This window comes from Podarcis tiliguerta (assembly GCF_965153285.1).
Source record: "Podarcis tiliguerta genome assembly, chromosome: 18".
In the NCBI taxonomy this organism is placed as follows: Eukaryota; Metazoa; Chordata; class Lepidosauria; order Squamata; family Lacertidae; genus Podarcis; species Podarcis tiliguerta.
The window spans coordinates 2,102,224-2,115,178 of record NC_139551.1 but is presented as its reverse complement, the minus strand read 5'-3'; the positions used below and the strand labels follow the sequence as shown (position 1 = coordinate 2,115,178).

At 49.4% G+C, this 12,955-nt stretch overlaps 1 protein-coding gene across 5 annotated transcripts in view; it reads left to right on the top strand.

The window, feature by feature from the left end:
• The window catches only part of NFIC (nuclear factor I C), a 91,426-nt gene that overhangs the window by 52,097 nt on the left and 26,374 nt on the right, over positions 1–12,955 (top strand). For all 5 annotated transcript variants that reach the window (XM_083421676.1, XM_083421678.1, XM_083421677.1 and 2 more), the window contains exon 3: positions 12,070–12,144. In XM_083421676.1, coding sequence (XP_083277802.1) covers positions 12,070–12,144 — 75 coding nt within the window. The remainder of the gene's footprint in view (positions 1–12,069; positions 12,145–12,955) is intronic.

Below are 12,955 nucleotides of genomic sequence, written 5' to 3'. Positions count from 1 at the left end.
TGGCCAAGATTCCTGCATTCCGTGGGGTCAGACTAGATGCCTCTGGGGGTCCCTTCGAACTCTAAGATTCTACGATGCTACGAAAGCAAGAAAAACACCGTGAAAATTCGAAGGACGGTTGCCCCATCGGTCGTAATGCTGTAATTCTCCACCCGGAGAAAGATAAAAGGAGGAGACTGTTTTTGGGACTACAGTTCCCATGATCCCTCGTCCTGCTAGCTAGGCATGATGGGAGTTGTAGTGCAGAAACGGCTGGAGAACCAAGTTTCGGAAACATTGCTTTAAGAGGCATGGTGGGAATGAAAGAGAATATACACATATATATGAAAAAGAACGAGGGAGAAAAAGAATCAGGGGCGACTCAGTCCACGGGTCAGAAAGGATTTAAGAAGAGTATTGGGAAATGATCCATAATGAACTGGAAAAATGGTTTAAAAGTACTTTCCCCAAAAAATCCAGAGTCCTTTGTGTTGGGGATAATTCAGATGGAAATTCCCAGGTGTCAGAAAAGGCTATTTATGTATGCTGCTAATGCGGCCCGTGTTTTGTTAACCCAAAAATGGAAAACAAACGAGGTCCCAACCGAAGAAGGATGGCAAATTGAGCTGATGGAATATATGCAGCTTGCTTTAAGAGTCATTGTGGGAATCGAAGAGACTAATAATAATAATAATAATAATAATAATAATTTATACCCTGCCCATCTGGCTGGGTTTCCCCAGCCACTCTGGGTGGCTCCCAACAGAATATTAAAAATAGAATCAAACATTAAAAGCTTCCCTAAACTGTCAGGTGTCTTCTAAAAGTCATATAGTTGTTTATTTCCTTGACACCTGATGGGAGGGAGCCACCACCGAGAAGGCCCTCTGCCTGGTTCCCTGCCACCTCGCTTCTTGCAGGGAGGGAACCCCCAGAAGGCCCTCGGGAGAGGGACCCTGGTGTCCGGGCTGGACGATGGGGTTGGAGACCTTCAGGTATATGAAAACAATAATAATTTATTATTTATACCCCACCCATCTGGCTGGGTTTCCCCAGCCACTCTGGGCGGCTTCCAACACAACATTAACATAAAGTAATGCATCAAACATTAAAAACTCCCCTAAAAAGAACGAGGGAGCTAGAGAATTAGGGATCCCTGCAGGGATTAAAGGTAAAGGGACCCCTGACCATTAGGTCCAGTCGCGGCCGACTCTGGGGTTGCGGCGCTCATCTCACTTTACTGGCCGAGGGAGCTGGCGTACAGCTTCCGGATCATGTGGCCAGCAGGACTAAGCCGCTTCTGGCGAATCAGAGCAGCACATGGAAACGCCGTTTACCTTCCTGACAGAGTGGTACCTATTGATCTACTTGCACTTTGATGTGCTTTCGAACTTCTAGGTTGGCAGGAGCAGGGACCGAGCGACGGGAGCTCACCCCGTCATTGCGGGGATTCGAACCGCCGACCTTCTGATCAGCAAGCCCTAGGCTCTGTGGTTTAACCCACAGCGCCACCCAAACGCTCGAAGAGGTTTGTAGTCCTCAGGTTTGATATGCAACCAAACCGCAGGGCCTTTCCCCGTCCGGCCAATGGGGAGGGAACAGAGGCCTTTCTCGCCCTCGCTTTCCAAAGGGCCAGGATTCGAAGCAGCAGCAGCAGCCGGGGTGTGCGCAGTCCAGGCCAGCGCTTGAGGTTTTAAAATGCAGCTAGGTGTCTGGTGTTGCAAATGAGATGTTGAATCGATGGCTTCGATCCAGGTCACGAGAGTCAGGGCTGGGCTGGGCTGCTCTCATCTTTCTGAAGAAGAAAACAAGCTATCGATTTGCTTGGCTCAGCCGTTTCCTCCTTGCCTCCACACACACACACACACACACCCAAAAAGAACTTTTTGAGGGCTCCCTCGGTCAGGCTTAAGCCGTTCCTTGCCAGCTGCCGGGGGCATCTGCCCACAGCCGAAAAAATAATGGTATTGATTGTCAAAAGGAGCTAAGGAGCTAAGGGCAACCGGGTGCCTGTGAAAGCCCCCGAGAGCAGAATTTGAACTCAAGACCAGCTCTCGCCTCCTGCGGTTTCAAGCAGCTGGGGTCCGGGACTTGATCAAAGGGATCTTTGAAATTGTAATGGGGGCAGGGGGGGGGGAGAACTAGAAAATAGGAAGGAAGTGATGAGTGCTGGAAGGAAGGAGGAGGAAGGAAGAATGAACAGGGTGATGGTGGAAGATAACGAATGGATGTTCGATAACACAGTAGAGTCTCGCGACCAACAAGATCGTACTCAGGGTTGAGACACCTGTCCGTCTCAAGAGACAATGTAGTTTGCCTTTGGGCAGGTGTGGGGGACTCCCTGGTCCTGAATGGGGTCACTGTGCCCCCCGAAGGACCAGGTACGCAGCCTGGGGGTCATTTTGGACTCACAGCTGTCCATGGAGGCACAGGTCAGTATAATAATAATAATAATAATAATAATAATAATAATAATAATAATTCATTTATACCCCACCCATCTGGCTGGGTTTCCCCAGCCACTCTGGGCAGCTCCCAACTGAATATTAAAAACACGATAAAGCGTCAAACATTAAAAGCTTCCCTAAACAGGGCTACCTTCAGATGTCTTCTAAACATCAGATAGTTGTTTATTTACTTGACATCTGATGGGAGGGCGTTCCACAGGAAGGGCGCCACCCTCTGCCTGGTTCCCTGTAACCTCGTTTCTCACAGGGAGGGAACTGCCAGAAGGCCCTCAGGAGATGGGCCCAGGTGTCCGGGCAGAACGATGGGGGTGCAGGCGCTCCTTCAGGGATACTGGGACGTTTAGGACTTTGAAGGTCAGCACCAACCCTTTGAATTGTGTTCGGAAACGTACTGGGAGCCAACGCTCTCAGGACTGGTGTTATGTGGTCCCAGGGCTGCTCCCAGTCCCCAGTCTAGGTGCCTCATTCTGGATTAATTGCAGTTTCCAGGTCACCTTCCAAGGTAGCCCCACGTAGAGCGTATTGCAGTAGTCCAAGCGGGAGATAACTAGAGCATGCGCCACTCTGGCCAGACAGTCTGCGGGCAGTGAGGGTCTCATCCTACGTACCAGATGGAGCTGGTAGACAGCCATCCTGGACACAGAATTGACCTGCGCCTCCATGGACATCTGTGAGTCCAAAATGACTCCCAGGCTGCACACCTGGTCCTTCAGGGGCACAGTCACCCCATTCAGGACCAGGGAGTCCCCCACACCTGCCCGCCCCCTGTCCCCCCAAAACAGTCCTTCTGTCTTGTCAGGATTCAACCTCAATCCGTTAGCCGCCATCCATCCTCCAACCGCCTCCAGGCACTCACACAGGACCTTCACCGGTTCTGATTTAAAACACTCCTCAAGAGTAAACCCCATGAAGACCAATGACTCTTGAGTTAGTCCTTCCATTTTCTCGGATCTGCTCTGTGTACAGCTAGCGCCGGGGAGAAAACCCTCCCTCCAAACAATAATTTGCGCCGAGAAAAGCTACTTGGCCTCTCGATCCAGATAGCAACAGATTCGCTCTTCCGGCCAGCGAAGAATTCAAACGTCTACCGGGGAGGAGGGAGCCCGCCGGAGGCATGGCGATACTGCAGACATCAGAAGATTAAAGGGTCTTTAATGAATAAATGGAACATTTGCGTCGGGCTGGTGTAGACAGGGGGGCGAGCTCAGAAGGGCAGCGAGGGAGATATTCACAATAAGCACCTCTGGAGGAGGAAGAAGAAGAAGAAGAAGAAGAAGAAGAAGAAGAAGAAGAAGAAGAAGAAGAAGAGTTTGGATTTGATATCCCGCTTTATCACTACCCGAAGGAGTCTCAAAGCGGCTAACATTCTCCTTTCCCTTCCTCCCCCACAACAAACACTCTGTGAGGTGAGTGAGGCTGAGAGACTTCAGAGAAGTGTGACTGGCCCAAGGTCACCCAGCAGCTGCATGTGGAGGAGCGGAGACACAAACCCGGTTCCCCAGATTACAAGTCTACCGCTCTTAACCACTACACCACACTGGTGCAGCGAGGGAGAGATTCTACCCACCAGTTTGGAAACTGGTTAAGGGGCTTCCGTGTTAGTCTGGAGTCTGGATTTGGTTTCACGCACAGTCCGAAACAAACTGCTAAGGAGAGCCTTGCTGTATCGATCCATTTTTTTAAAAAAAGAAATAATTTATTTGGTTTTTCAGATTAAAATTTTCCAACATAAAAACAAGATTCCAGAGAATCTCCTGGACTTCCCTCCTGCCCTTTGTGGGTCATCATTCCTCCCCCCCCCCCCCCCGCATCTTTTAGGATAATCCAAACGCAGGTGGCGCTGTGGGTTAAACAACAGAGCCTCGGACTTGCCGATCAGAAGGTCAGCGGTTCGAATCCCCGCAATGACGGGCTGAGCTCCCGTTGCTCGGTCCCTGCTCCTGCCAACCTAGCAGTTCGAAAGCACATCAAAGTGCAAGTAGATAAATAGGTACCACTCTGGCGGGAAGGTAAACAGCATTTCCGTGCGCTGCTCTGGTTCGCCAGAAGCGGCTTAGTCCTGCTGGCCACATGACCCGGAAGCTGTACGCCGGCTCTCTCGGCCAATAAAGCGAGATGAGCGCCACAACCCCAGAGTCAGCCACGACTGGTCCTAACGGTCAGGGGTCCCTTTACCTTTACCTATATTACCAATAAAGAGTTTGTGAGCGTTTGCTCAAAACCTGCCCAGCGGTCCAGTTCACTTTCTTGTTCCTTTAAGCACTTCGTGAAAGGTTCCCATTCTTCTTTAACGTCACAGTTATCCTTGTCACGTAGGTTTATGCGTCAGTTTCGCCAATTCCGCATAATCCATCAGTTTCTCTTGCCGGTTTCCCGGAAGCTGTTAAGCCATGGAGGGCTGCCAACAAACGCAGAACAGGAAATGGGAAGCGCCTGAAAGAACACCCTTCGACATTTCTCTGATGAAAATAGGGACGTCCTATTCAGTCATCACCATAATAACAATCTTACTGTTTATACCCCACCCAACTGACTGGGTGTTCCCAAATCCTATAGTTGTAGTTATAATTTGTGGGTCACCATCTGATCTTATTCTGATCTTAATTTGAATTTAAGCTGTGTTTTAATCGATTGCTTGACTTTATGTTTTATGTTCTTTTTAGGGGGAGGGGGAAAACGGGGGAATGAGGATGATGTATTTTTGATCAATTATGTTGAAATCCCTAATAAAAAATATTTAATAATAATTTTTTAAAAAACAGCTTCCGGAAAATTGTATAAAAAACAACCCGGAACTTTTGCAAATGGGACGAGGAAGGGGAAAGCTCCTGCCCTGGGCCAAAGTGGAAAATTTAAGGTTAGATTGTGTTAAGATAAATTATAGAACAAAAAATTGAGAAAGATGGAAAGGATCTGCTGAAAAAGCTAATTGAACTAGAATACAAAAAAGGGAGGTGTGAGGAGGTCGATGAAGTCTGTCAAGACTGGCCCGTACGGGCAGGGGTACCTTTACCTTTACCTTTAAGGTATTGTTTTGTTTGTTATTTTTTTTTAATTGTTTCTTTCTTCTTTTTTCTGTAACTATTAAACCTCTAATAAATATTATTTTTAAAAAGAAAGAAAGAAAGAAAAGCTCCTGTTCTTTTTCTCTCCCTGCCTTTTCTCACTTAGTTCCCCGTGAGACGCTTTGCAACGGACCGCGCCTCTTTGCCAACACGTACCGGCCAGCGGCTCCGTTCCGGAACCGGAATGAAAAATATATCGAGAGAGAGGGTGTGTGTTTGTGTGCCGGTGCGGAGACAACCCTCCCCTATTCCTGAGCCCAACGGCCTGGCGGCCTTCCCTCTCTCTTGGCAGGCGATTTGCCTCTTTGCACAGAGAGGAATTCTCAAAAAAAAATATGTTAAAAGATGGCTGCCAAGTGGGGAAAGAACTTTTCGGAACGGCGGCGGGTCGCAGGGTGTCCTTTCGCTGCTTGCAAAATGGCTGCCTTTGCATGCGCCGTCGCGCACGAGAGAGGAGGAGGAGCTGCGGGGAGATAGCGGTTGGCATTTAGGACCGTCCGGGAAAAGGCTGGAGGCCTGGAACGAGACTCTTTTAAAAATAAATAAATATATATATATAAGCTGCAAGAGCCAAAATTCCGTGTCCAAAGTAAACAGCTGGCAAACTGTGTGTTCTTTTTGGTTAGAAGCCTCGTCTCTCTCTCTCTCTCTCTCTCTCTCTCTCTCTCTCTCTCTCTCTCTTTTCCACACACCCCCTTTCTCTTTCTCTCGTTTCCTCCCTCTTCTCCCTCCCTCGATTTAAAATAAATAAAATAAAATCCTATCCCCTCTCCTTTTGAGAGAATATGGAGCTAAGGGGAAAGAGAGAGGGAAGAAAACAAAATTAAAAAAAGAGAGAGATTTCCGTATGGTGGTTTGCCCACGTTGGCACACATTTTTAAAAAAGAAACAGCACTTTGGGTTATTTCGTCAGATTCTTGGGGGTCTTTGGAGTCAGTAGGGAATCGAGTTTGTCGACTGCAGCAATTGAGTTTAGGAAGTTTTCCCGTGGGGGTGTAGCAACCTTGACATTTTAACTTTAGGTTTGTTTTTGTGGCGGAGGGGCAAAGGCAAATTGGGAGGGGGTGTTCTTTTCCCTGCTGTCCACGTGGTCCATTCTCTCCCCGCCCCATCTCCGAGGTTTCGAACTCGGCACAAAATGGCCGTTGGTGGGGTGGGTGGGGTGTCGTGGGCTGGCAGGGAAGGGGGAGGCTACAAAATGGCCTCCCCCTGGCTGCCGACACTCGCCACGTGTTGGGGAGGTGTGTAAACACACACACACACCATTTTGCTTTCGAATCCCCCCCCGGCACAAAATTGTGCAAACACACACCAACCGTGTGTCTGCATGCAAACAAAATTCGCACAAACAAAATGGAGGGGAACGGGACGACCACCCCATAATTTCCAGCCAAGGAAAAGCATGCCACATGTTTCCAAAATAATTTTTTTGGGGGGAGGGGGTGCCATTTTGCGAAAGGGACGAACCGAAGGTGCAGATGCAAAACTGCACGCTGAACGGGACGTTCTCGGGTCCCCGTCCTCCCCGGTAACCCTTTCCGTACGACCGCGGGACGGATCCGGACGGAGAGGCTGCGAAACGGGACGCCCAGGGAGGCCTGTGGATTTTGGGAGCCCGAAAGGGAGCAAGCCTGAAAATCAGAGAGAGAGAGAGAGAGATGGAAAGAGATATGGGGAGGAGAAATTTTTTTGGCAGGGTGCTCTGGCGCCGGCCCAGTTCCCGAAGCCGGGAGCAAGCTGCGCAGATGAAAACAGGGGGCCAGGATTTTGAAGGGAGACTTCGGACAAACGCCACCGTTGGCAATTCTCCTGGACGGCTTATTCCACCCCTTGTCGTCGTCTTTTTTGGCTCATGGTACCCGGCTGGGCACGGCCTCCGCGTTTTATTAACCACAGCTGCGCTCGAGTCTGCCTGGCACTTGCGCCGCTCTGTGCAGGTGAGCGCCGTTTTGAAAACAGAAAAGAAATGGGAATCGGGCCCTGTTTCTCAGGGACAGCCCAGGATTCGCAGAAGCTGTCCCGGTTTCCAATCCGACCCCTGAAATGCCCCGCTAGTAATTTTGATACACACGCCAACGTTTGCATGTAAGACTCTAAGATTTGAATTGGGGCCGCCCGCTGTGTCTCTGCAGGAGTCCCCGATCTTGTTTGATGCATTACAGAATTTTAATATTTTTTGGGAAGCCGCCCAGAGTGGCTGGGGAAGCCCAGCCAGATGGGCGGGGTATAAATAATAAATTATTATTATTATTATTATTATTATTATTATTATTATTATTACAGTGGTGCCTCGCAAGACGAAATTAATTCGTTCTGCGAGTTTTTTCGTCTTGTGAATTTTTTCGTCTTGCGAAGCACCACTGTGCATTGACGGTTTCCCATAGGAATGCATTGGCGGTTTTTAAAAAAAGGCGCAAGACATTTTCGTCTTGCAAAGCAAGCCCATAGGGAAATCCGTCTTGCGAAGCAACTCAGAAAACGAAAAACTCTTTCGTCTTGCGAGTTTTTCGTCTTCCGAGGCATTCGTCTTGCGAGGTACCACTGTATTATTATTATTATTATTATTATTATTATTATTATTATTATTATTGCAATCAGGAGGCCCGCTCAGAACAGAAACTCATGCAGAGGCAATAGGCAAACCCTCCAAGCGTCCCTATTTTTCAGAGACAGCCCAGGATTCGCAGAAGCCGTCCCGGTTTCCGATCCAACCCCCGAAATGTCCCGCTTGTAGATTTCGATACACACGCACACACGCCAACATTTGCATTCATGTTTCAAGATGGCTGCTGCTGAAGGACTCTGAGATTTGAATTGGGTATGCCCGCCGTGTCTCTGCACGAGTCCCTGATCTTGCAATCAGAAAGCCTGCTCAGAACAGAAACTCATGCAGAAGCGATAGGCAAACACTCCAAGCGTCCCTATTTTTCAGGGACAGCCCCGGATTTACTGAAGGCGTCCCGGTTTCTGATCTGACCCCAGAGTGTCCCTTAGGCTGCCCCTATTTTAATCAGAGTAATGTTTGAAGGCGTGGAGTTATTTTTATTATATTCAACTGATAAAATATTTTTTAAAAAGAGGAAATAAGTAGCTATGGAACCCTGAGAAGATCTCCGTAGAAGGAAGGGTTTTTTGATGTTTGATGTTTTATTATGCTTTTATATGTGTTGGAAGCTGCCCAGAGTGGCTGGGGCAACACAGTCAGAGAAGGGGGGTATAAATAAGAAAAGGATGATGATGTTGGAATAGGTAAAGGTAAAGGGACCCCTGACCGTTAGGTCCAGTCGTGACCAACTCTGGGGTTGCGGCGCTCATCTTGCTTTACTGGCCGAGGGAGCCAGCGTACAGCTTCCGGGTCATGTGGCCAGCAGGACTAAGCCACTTCTGGCGAACCAGAGCAGCGCACGGAAACGCCGTTTACTTTCCCGCCGGAGTGGTACCTATTGATCTACTTGCACTACTTGCGCTTTTGAACTGCTAGGAGCAGGAGCAGGGACCGAGCAACAGGAGCTCACCCCGTCATTGCGGGGATTCGAACCGCCGACCTCCTGATCGGCAAGTCCTAGGCTCTGTGGTTTAACACACAGAATAGGACACCCCTATTTTCATTGGAGAAATGTGGGAGGGTATGGAAACGGACATCAGCGTTCGACAACCAAGGTCCCACTGTACTTCAAAGGTGATTATATACATAACTTTAAAAGATTAAAAACAAGGACAAACGGTTAAAAGCGACCACAGTGGTTCTCAAATGCCTTGGTACTCAAACAACTTGGAACTCAAACACTGCAAACCCAGAAGTAAGTGTTCCGGTTTGTAAACATTTTCCGGAAGCAGAATGTGCTCCGATTTGTTACGCTGAGGTCTGTTTTTGCTATTTATTTTGCGTTTTATTTTTGTGACTGTGTGGAACCCAGTTTGGCTACTGATGGATTGCTTGTGCGACTGCAGTACATTGTGTGTTGCTTTCATTTTATGGATCGACGTTCTCGCTAGATAGCGAAATCCATGTTCAATTGCTGTTTTAGGAGTTGTTTTTAAAAGTCCAAAACGGATTAATCCGTTTCTCATTCCTTTCTATGGGAAAGCAGCACGCCTTGGTTTTGGAAAGCTTTGGTTTCGGAATGGAATTTCCGGAACGGATTAAGTTTGAGAACCAAGGCACCACTGTATAAAGGAGGTAGCCTCAATTCATTGTGTTGTTGTTGAGTCGTTGAGCATGCCAGGCCCTCCTGTCTTCCACTGCCTCCCGCAGTTTGGTCAAACTCATGCTGGTAGCTTCGAGAACACTGTCCCACCATCTCGTCCTCCGTCGTCCCCTTCTCCTTGCGGCCTCCATCTTTCCCAACATCAGGGTCTTTTCCAGGGAGTCTTCTCTTCTCCTGAGGTGGCCAAAGTCTTGGAGCCTCAGCTTCAGGATCTGTCCTTCCAGTGAGCACTCAGGGCTGATTTCCTTCAGAATCGAGAGGTCTGATCTTCTTGCAGTCCATGGGACTCTCAAGAGTCTCCTCCAGCACCAACATTCATTGTGTACCATCAATAATTTTTAAGGATCTAGCAGGGTCTCAGCTGCCCCCTCTCCCCCCCCCCCACGGCCACATCTATGACACCCATGGAAAGAAAGACCCTGGTTCAAAAACCGACTCCTGGTTCAACGATCAGCAGGGAACGTGCGGATTTCTGCAGAAGGAAGAGGGGTTTTCATGTGGGGCGTTTTGTCTGTGGGTGGGGGGCCGAGAAAGAGCAGAGCCTGGGCAGGCAGAGCGGAGTAGGGGGGGGCGGTTGTCTAATCCAGGATGCTACTAGGAACCATTAGTGCTGAGCTCAGCGTCTGCTCTGCTGACGGCCCGGAGAGCCTGATTATTTTTAGATAAGATGGAAAGCCTGGAACGGGGAGCTCTGGGCTGCAGCCTGGCCGAGGCGTGAGCTGTGTCTCTGATGAAGGAGGGAGGAGGGGGCGGGCGAGCCGGGTGTGGGGAGGCGAGTTGCTGCAGTGGGCGAGTTTTTTCTCCCCACCTCTCTCTGCACGGAGAGTCCCCGTGGCTCTCCCTTCGAGGGAGGTCCGGTCCGGCGCACGCACACACACAAAAACTGCAGCAGAAAGTCACCCGGTTGCAACGCAATCTCACCCAAGCATTTAAGCCCAGGGTTTTCCAACCTTTTTTGGGCCCATGGCTCCCTTGAACTACAGTGGTACCTCAGGTTAAGTACTTAATTCGTTCCAGAGGTCCGTTCTTAACCTGAAACTGTTCTTAACCTGAAGCACCACTTTAGCAGATAAAGATGGTTGAATACAGTGGTACCTCGGGTTAAGTACTTAATTCGTTCCGGAGGTCCGTTCTAACCCTGAAACTGTTCTTAACCTGAAGCACCACTTTAGCAGATAAAGATGGTTGAATACAGTGGTACCTCGGGTTAAGTACTTAATTCGTTCCGGAGGTCCGTTCTTAACCTGAAACTGTTCTTAACCCAAAGCACCACTTTAGCTAATGGGGACTCCTGCTGCCGCCGCGCCGACGGAGCACGATTTCTGTTCTCATCCTGAAGCAAAGTACTTAAGCCAAGGTACTATTTCTGGGTTAGCGGAGTCTGTAACCTGAAGCGTATGTAACCTGAAGCGTATGTAACCAGAGGTTCCACTGTACATTTGTCTGTGGCACAACTGTGGGGCTCAGGAGCAGTGGCGTAGCGTGGGTTGTCAGCACCCGGGGCAAGGCAAGTAATTTGCGCCCCCTAACCCTAACCCCCAGATGTTGCGCCCGGTGCAGCCAGGCCCCCCTGCACCCCCCACGCTACGCCACTGCTCAGGAGCCCAGTTAGGTCCCCCCCTTCCCTGCAGAGCTGGCAGCCCCTCACTCTTTTTAGAACCCCCTCCCTTGTGGAGCGTTCCCTCGGCCTCCTCCTCTCCCTTTTCCACCTTGTTGCTTTCTCATCTTGGTCGGTGGAAAGATTGGACTGTCGGCTGCCCCGGATATAGAGTCCCGTCAAAGATCAGCCATTGAGGAGGCAGCTGATTCAGTCCGCATTTAACGCCAAGCTTATCTCGCTAAACCACAGAGCCTAGGACTTGCCGATCGGAAGGTCGGCGGTTCGAAACCCCGCAATGACGGGGAGAGCTCTGTACCCATTTATCTACTTGCACTTTGACGTGCTTTCGAACTGCTAGGTTGGCAGGAGCAGGGACCGAGCAACGGGAGCTCACCCCGTCATTGCGGGGATTCGAACCGCCGACTTTCTGATCGGCAAGCCCTAGGCTCTGTGGTTTAGACCAGTGTTCCCCAACCTTGGACCTCCAGCTGTTTTTGGACTACAACTCCCATCATCCTTGACCACTGGTCTTGCTAGCAAGGGATGGTGGGAGTTGTAGTCCAAAGACAGCTGGAGGCCCATGGGGAGCACTGGTTTAGACCACACGCCACCCGCATCCTGGTTTCTTTAAGCTAAAAAGTCCCAAATGCTGTTTTCGGATCTCTGAAGGGATTTCGACGTGAGGTAATCAGAGATATCATTATCCTGTTTGCAGTCGCAAAGCTCACGCCTCCATCTTTCCTTTCCAGATTCGGATCAAAGCAGTAGCCCTAGGACGGGAATCGGGTCTGACCAGGAGGACAGCAAGCCCATCATCACGCTGGGTGAGTCGAGGAATGCTCAGCGCACAAAAGTGGGAAGAGGAGAAACGTCTTATGTCCCTATAGCAGGGATGGGAGGAGAACGCCATGCCGTTGGACTACAACTTCCATCATTCCTGACCATTGGCCAAGCTGTCGGCTGGGGCTGATATGAGTTGGAGTCCCGCAAGCTGGAGACCCCCCATGCTCCCTGTTTTTCCTCTTCTTTCCTCAAGAGGGAATTCCTCTTCTAAACAGAGGCATCCCTCCGTCTCTCGCATGTAGTAAGGAAGCGGTACCTCTTAGGTCAGGTATGTGGGTATCTGAGGGCCTCTAGATGCTACAACTCCCATCATCCTTGCTCCCTGGCAATCCTGGCTACGGAAGCATCCCTGATTCTTAGGAGGGAATGCCTCTGCTAAACAGGGAGTACCTAAACAGAGATTATCTCCTCTAAACGGAGAATACCTCTTCTAAACAGGGAGTGATTCTTCTAGACAGAGGATTGCTCTTCTAAACAGAGAGTACCTCCTTTAAACAGAGAATACCTCCTCTAAACAGAGAATGCTTCTTCAAAACAGGGAGTGCTTCTTCTAAACAGAGGATACCTCCCCTAAACAGAGAATGCCTCCTCTGAACAGAGAATGCTTCCTCTAAACAGAGAATACCTCCTCTAAACAGAGAATACCTCCTCTAAATAGAGAATACTTCCTCTAAACAGGGAATACCTCCTCTAAACAGAGAATACCTCCTCTAAACAGAGAATACCTCCTCTAAACAGGGAATACCTCCCCTAAACAGAGAATATCTCCTCTAAACAGAGAATACCTCCCCT